Here is a 17,089-nt window from a genome sequence, read left to right on the forward strand (position 1 = left end):
GACCAAAAGCGAAATCAGCCAGGGGATACGAGTCGGGTTTTAAATGAACACTTCTCATCAATATTCACCAGGGACAAGGATGTGGAGGATGGAGAGTTAGGGGAGAGGTATGCTGATATCCTGGAACTTGTCCATATCAGGAAGAAGTGTTAGAGATACTGGCACACATTAAGGTGGATAAATCTCTCAGGTCTGGCAGGATTTATCCCAGGATGCTATGGGAAGCAAGGGAAGAGATGCTGGGGCTCTGATGGAGATTTCTGCAACTTTGTCAGCCACAGGTGAGGTACAAGACTGGAGGATAGCTTATGTTATTCACCCGTTATACAAAAAGGGCAGTAGAGATAAGCCAGAAAACTACAGGCCATGGAGCCTTACATCAATAATAGGGAAATTATTGGAAAAAATTCTGAGGGACAGGATTTATGTTTACTTGGAAAGCTAGGGATTGATTAGGAGTCAACATGGTTAGTGCAGGGGAAACTCTGTCTCACAATTCCGATTGAGTTTTTTTTATTGAGGAGATAACTAAGGAAATTGATGAAGGCAGAGTGGTAGACATGGTTTACACATGTACTTTAGCAATGCTTTTGACAAGGCCCTACACTGTAGGCTAGTCCTGAAGGTTTGGCACATGGGATCCAAGGTGTATTTGCAAACTGGATCCAATATCGGCTTAATGGCAGGAGGCAGAGGATAGTGATCGACGGGTGTTTTTATGACTGAAAGTCTGTAACCAGTGGTGTACTGCAGGGATTGGTACTGGGACAATTATCGTTTGTAGTAGACTGATTAGCAAGTTTGCTGACAGCACAAACATTGGTGGAGTAGTAGATAGTAAAGAAGGTTGTGAAAGGATACAGAGGGACATAGATCAGTTGGAAAATTGGGCAGAGCAGTGGCAGATGGAATTTAATCCAGGCAAATGTGAGGTAATGCATTTTAGGATGTCAAATACGAACAAGACATATTCAGTAAATGGTAGGAACCTCAGGAATGTTGATGCAGAGGGACTTTGGGGTACAAACTCTGGTTCCCTGAAAATGGCAACACAGATGGAGAGGGTAGTGAAGGTGACTTTCGGCACGTTGAGGAATTGAGTACAAGAGTTGGGATGTCATGTTGCAGCTGTACAAAATATTGTCGGGCCACACTTGGAGTATTATGTAGAGTTCTGGTCACCACACTACAGGAAGGATGTAATAGAATTAGAAAGGGTGCAAAAGAGATTCACCAAGATGCTGCCTGAAATGGAAGGCTTTACTTATAAGGGGAGATTGGATAGACTAGACTTACTCACATTGTAACATAGGAGGCTGAGGGGTGACCTTATAGAGGTTTATAAAATCATGAAGGGTATTGATAGGGTAGATAGACTTTTTCCTAGGTTGGGGGAGTCTAGAACTAGAGGACATATGTTTAAGGTGAGAGGGAAGAATTTAAAGGAGATCTGAGGGGCACATTTTTCCACACAGAGGGTGGTGGTTATATGGAACAAGCTACCAGAGGAAGTAGTAGAGGCAGATACAAAAGCAATGTTTAAAAGGCATTTGGACAGGTACTTGCATAGGAAAGGAGTAGCGGTATAAGGGTCAAATGCACACAAATAAGATTAGCATAGGTAGGCAGTGTTGGGCCGAAGGGCCCTTTTCTGTGCAGTACCACTCTATGACTCCATGACTCTATGTGCAGCAATATACGGAGAAAAAAAAATTACATAGCTACCTATCAAGTGCATCGCTCAATTAAGGTTGACATTGAAACATATTTGGATGTGGCCAAAATTTACTAGTATTGCAATTCTCCCTTTCTTGCCCTCTGACGACTTCATTTATGGAGAGTATACTATAAGAATGAAAGTAGCTGTCGCTTCTTATGAATCAAGCATATAACATCCAGATGAGGTGTAAGGGTGGAATCTGATCCAATCACTCAAAAATTTAGAGTTCAAATTGTGAAATTACAACACGTGACTTTATCATCATAAACCTTAATCACTGGATTTTCACAGAAGGTGAAGAATAAAGCTTGGATAATGCAAGTCTATCATATGGAAGTCACCATTCTAACATGGACTTAAATTGTTCTATATAGAATATTAATTAGTGTCTAAATTAAAACAAAAATTAGAAGAAGTCTTCACAGTGTGGATGCAAGGCTGTTTCTCCTGGCTGACAACACACAAAAATTGCTGGAGGAACTCAGTAGGTCAGACAGCATCCATGGAGGGAAATAAACAGTCCACATTTTGGGCCGAGTCATTTCAGTCTTGAAACAGGGGTCTCTGTGCCAGAAAAGGAAGAAATCCATTTAGGACTGAAATAAGAAGGAATAGTCGGGAATCTCTGAAATTCCCTAACCCAGAAGGTCTCTCAGTCACTGATTCTCATTCAAAACAAAGATCAATAGATTTCTGGGTACTTGGTAAATCAAGGAAGATGCGGTAGTCAGGAAAGTGGCATGGAGCTAGAAGACCAACCAAGATTTTGTTGAATGGCAGAGCATTGTCGAAGAGAAAGCTGGCCTTCCCCTGGTCCTGATTCTTATGAAACACCAGCTAAGGGGTCGTAAATGCTGCTGGCAAGAGATTAAGCGAGTTTGTTTAGACATTACAGAGAAGTTTTGCTTACAAAACATGGAAGGTTTTGTAGGATAACATAGCAATTGGAAATAAAAGTTAATATTAGTTAGAGGAAACCTGTTGAGGAACAAAGAAGTTTGTTTTTCCAGGGCAATAATTTATAGTACAAATTCGTAATACTGAACTACAGAGAAGCCAAATGGTTTTGGGGCTGCTATAATAGCATAGAGAGAATGGATGCCAGTTACAAGACATGCAGAACAATGGTCAAAAATTACTTCAAGGCCAAGGGATCAGCAAAGCACAGGCAGTGGAAAGAAAGACCGAGTGTAAACCATGATAACTTTGGCTTTAACACTCCAGTTAGATCCAAAATGATTAGCAACCAATCCCACTGTCTGGCAAATATGGCAAGAGTAAAAGAAATCTTATTTCAGATCATGTTATCATTATACATTGAATGTGATTATTGGATTGCTAAATAAAGCATTCAATAGAAATTCCTTCACCAAAATGATTTGCTGTTGAAATTTTACGAATCTGCTAGTTTTTCTAACAGCAGTAGAAAGAGGGATTGACCAGGAGCTATGCTGTTGATGATATCATCTTTCCAATGAGACGTAAACTAAGGCCCTAGCCCAACACTTCAGGTGTTAACTCTATTGTTCTCATTGTATTTGCTGGCCATTTCTTGCATTTTATAGTTTGCTTTCAGATTCTGATCATCTGCAATGTTTTGCTTTTTTGCTTACAACAGATAAACTCAGAATCCTTAATTCCAGACTATTACAAATTTATCTTTTCAAATTCTATTGCTGCCCCTCTCAATTATATTTTTTCCAGTCAAAATGGTTTGAGAAATACTGATGCATTTTCCTCATGTTGAATCACATCGTATAGCGAGTCTCACTGTCCTCCAGTCACTGGTGATATTTAAAAGTGCCAAACACTTAACTGCTCCTTGAACTTGCCGAGAGGAGTTATCTCATCCTCATTCTTGTAACAGAATCAGACAGACTTACATTACAATATGATTTAACATGATACTAGGGAAATGCACAAGTGTACCAAAAAACATTTTGATTGGGAAAAAAAGATCATTTTGAGGGTCAAGCAAAGAACTTCTCCCACACCCTCTATGCAACTTGAAAATTAAGTTGCTTTCTTTCCCATTTATGATGAAGGGTCTTTGACCTGAAATGGCAACCATTTTTGTTTTTACAGATGCTGTCTGGCTAGCTTAGTGTTTCCAGTATTTTTTTGTTTTATTTCAGATTTCTAGCATCTACAACTTTTTGATTTTCTATTAAATATACAATATCCATTTTTCATGTTGAAAGCACATCTTTAAAGCAGTTTTGAAAAGCTAAGTAAAAGTTGCTTCACTGCACCCTTCATCTTCTTAGGCAGTCCTTCACGATCAAGGATGGTTTGCTCTCACTTCAGTTCTGTGGGTTCTCAGGCAATTGATGACACTTATTCTTACAGTTTGCTCTAGGTGGGGAAAACGGGAGGGCAGTTTGTGCGATAGTGCTCCTTCTGGGTTTCTGTGTGCATACATTGTGTGGACTCAGGGTTCTCATTGCCATTCCTCATGTTCCTTCTTCACACTGAGTGGTAATGGGCCATGGATTCCCATGAATTGGTGGGGATTTTACTGTTTTTCCAAGGTGGCTTTGAGAACATCCTTGAATTGTTTCCTCTGTCTACATGACAGTCTCTAAGAGCTTGGAACAAGATATCTGTTCTGGCAGTATGGTGTTGTTCATTCAAATGGTCTCTTCATCTTGCCAATAGATCCTGAGGATTCTGCTGAGACGGCATTGATGACCTCTCTCTGGTGCTTTGAGGTGCCTGCTGTCCAAGTCTCAGGAACATATAGGGGGAACAGGAAATCACTCCTGCTCAGTAGACTATTACACTTGTGCTGAGTTTGAGGTCTAGATCTTCAACATTCTATGCTGTAGAAGGCGAAAAGTTTGTACTGGAGATGAGGAATTTGCATTGAATGCTTTATTTCATCATCAACATCACGGAGGTGTTGATGATGAAATAAAGCATTCAATGCAAATTCCTCCATGATGTGATCCTGGAAAACATGGCTCCCAAGATATGGGAAGAGATCCACGTTTTCCAGGATCACACCATGAACCTTTACTGTTGGAGGCCAATGGATAGCAGGGCAAGTTGGTAGATTATTAACTTATGGAAGACAGATAATAAACTTTCCAACATAACCATTAGTATCAATCATTTGACCATCCAAAGGGTTGTTCATTTAGAAACATACATCCATCCCATGTACAATTAATTTTACTGCATATTCATCAATCTTTGGACAAACAGGGAGGAAGACAGGCAACGAGACTGTGAGGGGCAAAGAGGGAAGGCAAGCAGCAAGGCCAAGAGTGAGGGAGGCATGTAGTATGGCCAGCTTTGAGGGAGGGAGGATAGCAAGCAGCGAGACCAGGAGCAGTGAGGGGCAGAGGGAGAGTGTCTGGCAGGAGACTGGAAGTGAAGGTGGGGAGGGGAAAATCAAGCAGCGAGACCAGGAGGGAGGCCAGGAGATGGGGGGAGAACAGGAAGGTCATGAAACACAAGGGAGGAAGTGGGGCAGACAGTGAATGGCAGACATACCTCGAATTCGAAACCATTTGTCTGAAGAGTGAAGGCATTTTGTAATGGTGTGAAAAATCACCTGGGTACTCTGGAAGTCTATGGGATCCAATTGCAGCTGAAAAGAAAAATAAACATGAGAATTCTGAAAGCTCAACTGATCTGAACAAGTCATGCAGTAAGATTGTGAACTACAAAATGTGCACGTTGATTGAATCCAACGAAACAAATTAAATAGTTTTAAGAAAAAGTTGAGGGAAGTCATATCCTGCATCTGGTCCTATCAAATTGGAGTCTGCACCACAATGCTCCCTTATCTGCAGTGCTGCGGGTAACTTTATGCACCATTAAGTGCAGAGTAAAAAAATCACTGATGTTGTGGGAGACTTTTAGAGAGTATCTGGCAAACTGGATGGCTGAGTGTGGGGTGGGGAGGTGGGACCCCAAAATAGCAAATGAGAAAGATGAAGTTTAGAGGTTAAAACAGGCAAGTCCAGGCAGGGGCAGGAGAGTGTGGAATGTCTCAGAGGCTAAAACTGCATTACAGGTAAAGCAGATGAACTCAGGGCTGGATAAGCACATGGGATTGTGATATTATAGCTATTACAGAAACATGGTCGAGAGATAGGCAAGGCTGGCAGCACCTGTTCCAGGGTATCAATGCTTCCAGAGTGATGAGGTTGAGGTAAGAGGAGGGGGAGCTGCCCTATTGATTAGCAAGGACATCACAGGAGTACCTACAGAGGATATCCCCAGGGGAAACATCCATATGGGTAGAGCTTAGAAATAAGAAAGGGGTAATCACTTTGGCAATCTCCCAATAGTCAGCGGGAGTTAGAGGAGCAAATATGTAGGGAAGTCATATATGGGTGGAGGAATAACAGGGTTGTAATAGTAGGTGATTTTAACTTCCCTAATATTGACTGGGACTGCCTTAGTACCATGGGATTAGATGGGGCAGAATTTGTTAAGCATGTCCAGGAAAGTTTTCTGAAGCAATATGTAGATGGCCCTACTAGTGAAGGGGCAACAGTTCACCTCCTCTTACGAAATGAGGCTGGGCAAGTGGTTGATGTGTCAGTAGAGGAAAACTTTGGATCCAGTGACCATAATTCTATCAGTTTCACGATAATTTTGGAAAAAGAAAGAACTGGTCCTCGTTAAGGTTCTAAATTGGGGGGGGGGGGTTGGGAACCAATTTCGAGGGCATCAGACAGGAACTGGCGAAAGTTGATTAGGAGAGGCTGTCTGCAGGTAAAACGATGTCTGGGAAGTGGGAGGCTTTTAAAAGAGAGATAGGAATTCAGGGACAGAGTGAAAGGCAAGGACGGCAAGATTAGGGAACTTTGGTTGTTAAAGGAAAAAGGAAGCATAAGTATAGGCAGCTGGGATCAAGCAAATTCCTTGAGTATAAGGGATGTAGGAGTACACTTGACGAAATTAGGAAGTCAAAGAGGGGCTATGAAATATCCCTGGTAGATAAGATAAAGGTGAATCCTAAAAGATTCAATAACTATATAAAGGGCAAAAGGCTAACTAGGGAGAGAGTAGGTCCCCTTAAGAATCAGTGCGGTAATCTATGTGTGGAGCCTCGGGAAATGGGCGAGATCTTAAATGAGTACACCTCCTCTGCATTTACTGTGGAGAAGAACATGGAAACTAGTGAGTTCTGGGGACAGAACAGTGATATCCTGGAGCATATCAACAATACAAAGGAGGTGGTGTTGAAGGTCTTGAAATGCAAAAAGGTGGATAAATTCCCAGGACCTGACCAGGTGTATCCTAGGATGCTATGGGAAGCAAGGGAGGAGATTGTTCAGGCCTTGGCAGAGATTTATGCATCTCCATTAGCAACAGGTGAACTATTGGAAGACTGGAGGAAAGGTAATGTGCCTTTATTTAAGAAGGGCAGCAGGGATAAGCCAGGCAACTACAGGCTCATGAGCCTTGCATCAGTGGTGGAAAAGTTATTGGAAGGGATGCTGATTTCAGTAATTATTTGCATTTGGAAAGGATTGATTAGGAATAGCACAGCTTTGTATGTGGGGAATCACATCTCACAAATTTGAGTTTTTTTGAAGATATGACCAAGAGGATTGACGAGGGCAGGGTGGATGACATTATCCACATGGACTTTAGCAAGACCTTAGACAAGGTCCCGCGTGATAGGCTGGTCCAGAAGGTTAGATCACATGGGATCCAGGGTGAGCTAACTAACTGAATGCAAAAAATCAGCTTGGTAGTAGGAAGCAAAGGGTGGTAGCTGTTTTTCAGATTGGAGACCTATGACCAGTGGTGTGCCTCAGGGACTGCTGCTGAGTCATTTGTTGTCTGTCATATATATTAATGATTCAGATGAGAGTGCAGGTGGCATGATTAGCAAAATTGGTGGTAGTGGACAGTGTAGAAGGTTGTCTGAGGTTACAACAGGATATACATCAACTGGGAAAATGGGCAAGGGAATGACAGATGGAATTTAACTCAGACAAATGCAAAGTGGTGCATTTTGGGAAGTTAAATCAGGGCAGGACATGCACAGTGAATGGCAAGGCCTTATGGCCCTGAATTAGTATTGTTGAACAGAGAGGCCTTGGGGTACAAGTACATAGTTCACGGAAAGTGGCAACATGGGTAGACAGGGTGGTGAGGAAAGCATATGGCATGCTTGCTTTCATCAGCCGAGGCACTGAGTACAAGAGTTGGGAGATCACATTACAGTTGTACAAATCGTTGGTTAGGCCGCACTGGAGTATTATGTTCAGTTCTGGTCACCACACTATAGCAAGGATGTGATTAATCTAGAAAAAAATTTACAAGGATGTTGCCTAGACTGAAAGGTTTGAGTTCTAAGGAGAGATTGGATAGGCTGGGTCTGTTTTCCCTGGAGCAAAGGAGACTGAGAGGTGATGTGATCGAGGTATATAAAATAATGAGAGGCATAGATAGGATAGATAGCAAGAGTCTGTTTTTCATGATAAGGGTGTCTAAAATTAGAGGGCGTAAGTTTAAGGTGAGAGGGGGGAGATTTAAAGGGGATATGAGGGATCTGATTTTTCATAGAGTTGTTAGTGTCTGGAATGAGGTGCCAGAGGAGGTGGTGGAGGCAGGAATAATAACAACATTTAAGAGGCATCTCGGTACTTGGTATAGAGGGATATGGGATTAATGCAGGCAAGTGGGATTATTATGAATAGGGTTAATGGTCAGCGTAGATGTGATGGGCCAAAAGACCTGTTTCTATGCTGTACAAATCTATGACTATTATATAGCAATTAATGTTTTTTTTAAAACATGAAATTTCCTCCCTTTACTCTCTGCTGTAGGTTGCCTCTTTGGGCACTGCCTTCAAACTAGATGGGAATTCTCTGGTGGGAACTGCAAGGACAGTTCAGTGGAATAAAAATGTTCTGGCATTTCAGAAAAGTTGCAGCAAATTTTAAACTATTATCACGGTGTTACACAACTTTCCACAGTAAAATTCTATAAATCCAACACCCTTGGAAATTTGATGGTGTCGCATTAGTAGATTTTTTGGCCAAGTGGACATTTCTTCTATTAATACCATAACTCACTTCTAAGTAACTGTTTATAAGATGTTACATAATAGTGTAATAAACCTTCCAGTGAACCTGGTGCAATTTAAAAGGAGTGCAGGAAATGCGGCTCCAGTGAGTTGCATGGGATGTGGAGCCCCAGTGAGCCAAATGCCAAGCCATCAGGTTTTCCAATGTTTGGGAACAATTGGGATAGTGGATTATTGGAGTTTAACTGTATTTGGAATAAATTAATTGCAATTATCAATCAAGATTTTCAGCAGTAGAACAGCTATGATTTTTCCAAAATGAACTATGAATCTATGACCAGTGCATACAGGTTTCCAGATTGCTTCTTTGGCTTTAAACACAACAATGAAATATTCTATTCAGGATTTAAATAATTTTTTACATCTATTAAGTATGATAGGATGAGAAGTGAACATGACCTTGAATACCAACTGTGGTTTGGATCACATTGGCTTCACTGGAGTTTCACCTAACTGCCTGTTATCCAATGATAATTACACCATGTTTCTGAAACATCATACTGTGGATTCCCCACACTACTAGTTCAATTACTGTATGTTAATTTACCAAATACTATTAAGTGATTCGTGGAATTTCATTTCTTTGGTAGTGCCAATGCTCAATCAATAGCCACATAAGAACACTGACTACACTGAGAAAACCCTGTAATGCAGTTTGGAATATCCCGAGGTGTTGTAAAGTGCTGTACAAATAAGATCTGCCATGCTTTCAAGTGGAAACTTCTATTCTTTCAGTTACTCAACCATCACCCAGAGACTGATAGTTCAGGTTGATGAATTCTACAACTTGTTTGCATGAACTTCTTGATTATCAGATGCAGGAAAATAGCAAATGCCTAAACAATTGTGCATCTGTAATTTCAACTGTAGTCCTGCCAGTTACAGAAAGTCTATTTTATCTAGCCAGGTATCTTTGTTTAAAACTTTCAACTGAAAACCCAAAAAATTGCGATAAATATAAGTGGATTGTTGTCATCTATTCTGTTTATCTACCACATCATTTTTTGTTTCACAGACTTCTTTCTTAGCTTTTCAAGAAGCCATAAACTTGATGTCCAACCCTTCTACAGCACTGTGGATCAGTGGGTTGGCCCAGTGAGCTGCCAATGATATTGGCTATAACCCACCCACCCCACACTACTAAATTCATGGGAACAAAGCCATTCCAACTCATCATGTTTGCATGTTTGAGCTCCACAACCTCCATTGTCTCTAGTGAGTGTGGCATACAGGACGCTAGTTTCTCCTCCAGGAAAATCAACGAGATGCAATTTCATTCTCAAAAAGTTGTCTGTGGATAAGACCCCTTATCTGTTGAATTCAAATTAACTGAAGCATCTGAAATGTAAATTATCCAAAATCTTCCCCTATTCAAATAATGTAAAAATCAGAAATTTAACAGATAATATGTGGAATACAAAACAATAAAATCCTTATAACTGCTTCACCAAGGTAAAAGGTTTTCATAAAATCAACAAATAAAGATAACTAATGTCCACAAGACTGTATTTTTATCCCAATCAAATCATTTAATCCAACTTCCTCACCCTAATGTGCAAAATCTGGCTGTGGATTGACCACATTCAAAGTATTGAGAAGTTAATACACTGGTTTCTAAAGATCTTTTATTATTTCATCAGCAATTCAAATAAATGGTGGTGACTGATTACATTTGCATGTCAAACACCAATGTTGTGTCATGCAAACGTTCAGTTTGAATAATCCATAATTTCTGATGTTGTAGTCAATTTGCTATGCTGAAAAAATGCAAATACTTCTGGTGCTCAAAAACAAATCGAGATATTTCAAGTCCCAAACAGTAAATGATGATCACATTTTGCAATTGCAACATATTCAACAAGGAGCAGCTCCATCCACAAAAGGAAATTAAAAAAAACTATCTTACCTCTGCCATTACATTTCCCAGTGTATCCAATCCCATTTGCTTAAGTGATACGTGTTTACTGTGAGCACATAGCAGCAGAAACCTCAGGCACGTTCGGTTAGCTAATAACTTGGCGTTCCCTTCTTCCATGGACAAATTGTGGATAATAACAGCTATCTGCAGCACCCTTTGTCCTTCCAGGTCATTAATACCCAATTTCTGTGGAGGATGGAACAAGACAGAGTCCCATCCATCATCGCTAGCAGCTTCTAGTATTGGGGACAAACATTGAAACACAATTATTCAATCGTTTTGACATTTGAGGCCACTTTTCCACAGTACATAATAAATGCTTTAAAATCTTTGTTAAGTAGCATTAATTCCAGTATAGAACTACATTACTGATTCATTACCACAACACAAATGGTTAATTAAAAAAGGAGAAATCATAAAACAATTTAAATATATCCCATTAAGTGGAATCATTACATTTAATATTTGGACACTTAACTCGCCTACAAATAAAAGCAGTAAGCAAACTGAAATCTATGCCAGTAATGTACACCAGGCCAAATTTATAGAATCAGTTCCAATTTCCTTTTCTGTTGTAAATGCACGAATTATTTTGAAGCAAGGAAGACACATGCCAACATGGGCAGTAAAATAAAGTGGGATTTGTTGCAAAGAGCCTGACAGATACAATTGGCAGAAGGGCCTGTGTGTTAAATACACACATTTCTAATTCTAAACCAAGCATAGAACAAAGAGGGAAAAAAATTTTGCCTGTGTTTTTACTAAATTTCATGTGTGCAATTTAAACTACACTGAATTAGCTGATGCGTCCTGGCACTGGAGCTGATTAGTCTTGAACAGCTAACATCCTTTCCATTGTCTAACACACATACAAATTTTAGTGTAAGTAGAAGATGAAAATAATGTAAAATATTGTATGGCACTGCCACGTATTTTAGGTGTTCACTTCTAAATGCAACGACTCTTCTCAATATCAATCACGTAGGTCATCATGTTACGTCCAAACATTTTCCACAGAGGAAGGGAAAAGGGAATGCAGAGCGGCTACCTGTTCATAGACTCAAAGTCATACAGCATGGAAACAGGCCATTCAGCCCACCACGTCCACACAGACCAGTAGGCACCCATTCACAGTAATCCCATCTTCCAGCACTTGGTCCATAGCCCTCTATGCCTCGACGATTTAAATGTTCATTGGACATTTCTTAAATGGTGTCATCACTCACTCTGGCAGTGCATTCTCACCAATCTCTAGCTGAAAATTGTCCCCCTCAGATCTTCTCTGAGGATCTTACCCTTTACTCTAAATCTGTATCTTCTAGTTATATTCACCTCTAAGTACAGAGGTGAATATATATATATATCTGTATAAATAAAAAATACACACACACACACACACACACACACACACACACACACACACACACACAGAGTACTCTATCTATGCCCCTCATAATTTTATATACCTCAATCATGTCCCCTTTTAACTTCCTCTGCTCCAGGGAAAACAGATATAGCCTCCCTGGTCTTTCCTCATAACTGAAATGCTGCGTCCCAGGAAACATCTTGGTGAATCTCTTCTGCACCTTCTCCAGCGTTATCACATCCTTCCCTATTGTGTGGTGACCAGAACTGCACGCAGTACTCCAGCTGAGGTCTAACCAAATTTTTTTTATAAAGTTGGTGCTTAATCTCCCTGCTATTGTATTCGATGCCCCGATTAATGAAGGCCAGTATCCCATATACCCTCTTAACCACATTACCTACCTGTGCTGCCACCTTTAAGGATCTTTGGACTTGCACGCCAAGGTCCCTCTGTCCCTCAATATTCCCCAAGACATTGCCATTCATGCTGCACCTCCTAGCCTCATTAGTACTCCCAAAATGCATCACCTCGCATTTATCAGGACTAAACTCCATCTGCCATTTCTCAGCCCATTTCACCAACACATCAATAAACACCCTATAGCCCAAGACTATCCTCCACACTGTCACTCCACGAATCTCTGTGTCATTTGTTCACTTAGCTGTCTCCTAGTAGTAGGCTCAACACAAATATTGTCAGAAAGCCACTTGTCCTCTCAGGTAGAAAATGTTGATTGGAATGATTTTTTTTTCCTTTAAAAAAAGATAAATCCTCAAAGTGAACTAGCTCTTCAGCTCTGAATTCACTTGCACTAGGCTATGGAAGAAGCACCAGGCTGAACAAAGGAGTGCTACAATTGTGACTTATGAAGTGCACAGTTCCTTTACTATTGCCAGTGTTCTAAAATTCATTCTGTACAAATGACTGGCACCAACTGTTTTGATACATTTTGGAGCAACTTCCAGAATATAAATATTCTGGCAGAATCTGTGTTCAATAAGCAATACCTACTTAAGACTGATTACTATCAGGCTACAAAAAAACTCAAATTTTATGAAATCCCAATCAATTTTTCAACATGTAACCCTACTTTAAATATTAATAGGGTTAAAAGCATCAGAAACAATGTTTTTAATGTTGAGTACTGTAATGTTAACCATCATTTTTTCTTTTCTCTGAATAAAATCCATATTACATATTCATTAGGTGGCAGCAATTTTTTAAATGCAGTGTGGCTTTCTGTCAGTAGGTGGAGCTACCAAGCTACATAAACCAGTATTATTTATGATAGAATCACAATAGCACCATCTGCTGTGAGCAACACCCCTTTTCAAACAAAATTCAACTTTTATTTCATTTTTAACATTAAAAGACTTCCAATTCTCTTGCTTCACCCTAGTCCAGAATATACATCCTAATAGCAGCTCTCAAAAATTGCTCCAATTGTCCCTAGCATTCATCCCTATCAAAGCAGGGTGTTACTGCTAAAACCTCTTATTGAAACCAACACATTCTAAACTGATATTTCCATTACTGATCTGGCCAGTAGTCTCACACTGGATAAGATGCATCCTACGTAGGAGGATTCATTTCCAAGTAGAATTTTACCTTGTAACAAGAAAGACAGCTGAGCAAATGCACATGAACACTTAAGCAAGTCTAGGCGACCTTTGGGACTGCTGCACTGCATTCTCCTTTAACCATTTATATTAGCCATCCTAATTGCTGTTTATCAACTCTGTCTTACCTTTAGATTTGTGATTTTTATCTCCGATAAGCTCCCGCACTTCATGGTCTTCAACTGTATCTTTCCAAAACTGTTAACAATTTTCTAAGTTTAGTAGTTGCAGGATACCACCACGTTAGACATATATCATTTTAACTATTTTATTTTTCACCAAACTCAGTGCCTTCAAATACTGATGTTTACCTTGTAAATTTCATTTTAAAAAACATTGATAAATTTGGCTTGATATTGAAACATGATTTCAGGAAAATTCAGTTATCCAAAATCAGGGTTCTTTAAACTTCTTTAATGTATGGTGCATTTAAAATAGACTATAATATTAAGCATACAGCTAAACAACAAAAGAACACACTTGCAAACACACACTTTATGTAAAGAACTGCACATTGGGTAAATAAATGTAAAATAATTAATGGAACAAGATTAGATATAAAATGGTATCAGTTTAAAAAAACTCTCCATCTGAAAAGTTTGATGCAATTTAACAAATCTAATTGTATATTTTGCTGTCAGAGTGAACTTCATGACCAGAGATGTCAGTTAAACCAAGACTTTACAATGCACTAGGTTAGGGGAGGGGGGCGTAGAAAGAACGGGAAGAGCACAGCATGTGGGAGGAAGAGAGCAAGGAAACAAAGTCAAGAAGACAAGTAGGGAGGCACAGAATACAAGGAATAGTGGTTATTTGGCCCTTCGAGCCTGCTCCACCGTTCATCAAGACCATTGCTGATCTTCTACCTCAACGCCATTTCCTTCACTGTTCATATCCCTTGATTCTATTAATAGCCAGAAATTAGTTTATCTCCATTTTGAATATAGTTAATGACAGAGTATACATAGAATTGCAAAGATTCTCTCCCCTACCCTCCCCCACCCCAAATGAGTGAAGAAATGTTGCCTCCTCTCAATCTTAAACCTTATTTGAGGCTGTGACCCATGGGTCGAATCTCCTTAGCTAAGGGAAACATCTCCCTCCATCCAGTTCATTGTGCTCTACAGTAATTATTTAAGCTTCAATGAGCTCTCCTCATTCTTCTAAACTTTATTCAATCTCTCCTACAACAAACCCATTATCCTTGAAACCAGATAGTGAATCTCCACTGCACTCCATCTACAGCTAGTATATCCTTTTGTTTTGGTGAGGCACTCAAAATTACAAAATATTCTCCGTACAGGCCCTATATAACTGCAGTAAGATATCTTTACTCCTGTACTCAAATATTCTTGTAATAAAAGCTAACATAGCATTTGTCTTCCTAATTGCTTGTTGCATCTGCATTTGGCTTTCAGCAACTGAGAGGTTAGTGCCACCAGCAAGGGCTTTGTGTATTTCCCTTGAACAGGTACAGGCCACTTTGGATCACAATGCAACTGGACATTTGACAGTCATTTTGACAGTCAACAGTCAATCATAGTGAAGTGGGTCTGCAGTCACAAACAGGCCAGATCAGGCAAGGAAGACAGATTTTGTTCCCCTAACGGCCATAGTCAACCAGACAGAATTTTACAACAATCTGGTGGCTTCATGGTTGCCAATTCTGCATTTTTTTTTAAAAATCAATTTTAGTTTTAACTTCCACAGATTCCATAAAGGGACTGTTTCTCCAGGCCTCTTGATCAAGTTACTTGACTAATCACTGTGGCACCACAATACCCCCATAAAGCACTGCAATGTACATGAAATAAAATATGACGGTCTCTTATTTCAAATCAGATAGGTTTACTTTCAAGTCAAAAGCGCAAAGCTGGCAATCATGCAATGCTAATTGTGCTCCAGCTGGAAACTCCTATTCCTGCTCCTTCTACTGCTGCCAGGTCACCACACAGAGAAATTCGCCAGTTGGCAGATGCCTTACTTACAATAGAACTGTATAATAGGTGAATGGTTGAAAAAAAAATCAGTTTCAGGACCAAATATCAGCAAAGGTTCCTTACTGAACCTAAACTCCTAGGTTATACAATTTAAAAGCTCAAGGGAACTTAACAAAACTGAATTTAAAATAGAAAATACTGGAAATACTCAGCAGGTCAAGCACCACCTGTGGAGAGAGAAACACAGGTAAACATTTCAGAAAGGTCATCAGTCTGCAACAGATGCTGCCTGACCTGCTGAGTATCTCCAGCATTTCCTGATTTTATTTCAAACTTCCAAAGCAATTGTAGTTATTTACTTTGAAACAACTGAAATTTCTTAGATGAAATATGTAGTTATTTCTCTTTGTACTTAAAATCTGCGTGTGGAAGCTGAGGGGAGCAGGGAAATCAATTTTGAATCATTATTGTGAAAATCCCTATCTTATTGCTAAGCCAATAGCATAACTTATTGCATTTAGAACAGAGCACCTAATGAGAAAAAAACCATCTGTTATACATTCTGCTTACAAGATAATAATTAATTTAAATATACAAAACCTTTAAAAATTATGAAGATTCATGCCTCCTTAAGATTACATCAGAAGTTGCTCAGTTGCTGGCTGCCATCTTGATAAAATGCTAACAAATGAGTTAATAAGCCGCTTTGCCCCAGACACTGGTCTCCAGGTCAGGAAGCTTGGTTTCTCATTTCCTCTCTGCCCAATTGGAAATCAAACACAATTGTTCTAAGCAGTGAACAATACATGCTCATGGGCCGCATCTGACACGAGAATGGTTCTGTCCAGCCCACTGGCTAACCAGGCTTGCCATTCCCCAAGCAACACTTACCTGCCACAGCACCATTCCCCTAAAAATTCACCTCGAATTGCGAGGCCCTGTTGCATGCAGAGCCTTCTGTTGGAAAAGGCAACCCAACGCACATAAAAGCTTTGACAGCTGGTTAAGTCTCACTCACAAACTTACAGCCATCAGAAGACTTTGGGAATTAAGACATTCAAACACTTACTAGAGTCTGAATGCCTTTCAAAATTAATTATGTTATTAAAAATGTAATATGGTTAATAATTTATAAACATTAAAACACCTGAAATCTAAAAATAATTAAATACAATTAAATACATTTAATTTAACTAAATTCATTTAAGGAAATGTAAATGCTCTGAAGTTTATCCACCTCCCTCGCAGCCATTCTTCTTCACTAAAATGACTGGAGTCAGTGAATCAGCAACAAATCTAGTCTGGTGCAGGTTCAGCACCAAGATTCCTTGACATAACTGCTGGGAAACTGTAGAAAGTTGGCACTTTGTCGGTCCATGAAGAGTTCAACATTGGAGCATGGGGGGATAACAATGGTCAGGGTTTCTAAGGAAGTTCAATAATTCCTCAATTACACTAGTACCCTT

General features: G+C 39.7%; 1 protein-coding gene across 1 annotated transcript in view; it reads right to left on the reverse strand.

Annotated features, from left to right (window-relative positions):
* LOC127580771 (AT-rich interactive domain-containing protein 2-like) overlaps positions 1-17,089 on the reverse strand; it is a 184,752-nt gene that overhangs the window by 43,826 nt on the left and 123,837 nt on the right. Inside the window, exons 7-9 of the mRNA XM_052034618.1 lie at positions 13,812-13,881; positions 10,687-10,934; positions 5,219-5,315 (exon numbers count right to left, since the gene is read on the reverse strand). Of these exons, the coding sequence (XP_051890578.1) occupies positions 5,219-5,315; positions 10,687-10,934; positions 13,812-13,881 (415 nt within the window). The remainder of the gene's footprint in view (positions 1-5,218; positions 5,316-10,686; positions 10,935-13,811; positions 13,882-17,089) is intronic.

This window comes from Pristis pectinata, chromosome 20, assembly GCF_009764475.1.
Source record: "Pristis pectinata isolate sPriPec2 chromosome 20, sPriPec2.1.pri, whole genome shotgun sequence".
Classification (NCBI taxonomy): Eukaryota; Metazoa; Chordata; class Chondrichthyes; order Rhinopristiformes; family Pristidae; genus Pristis; species Pristis pectinata.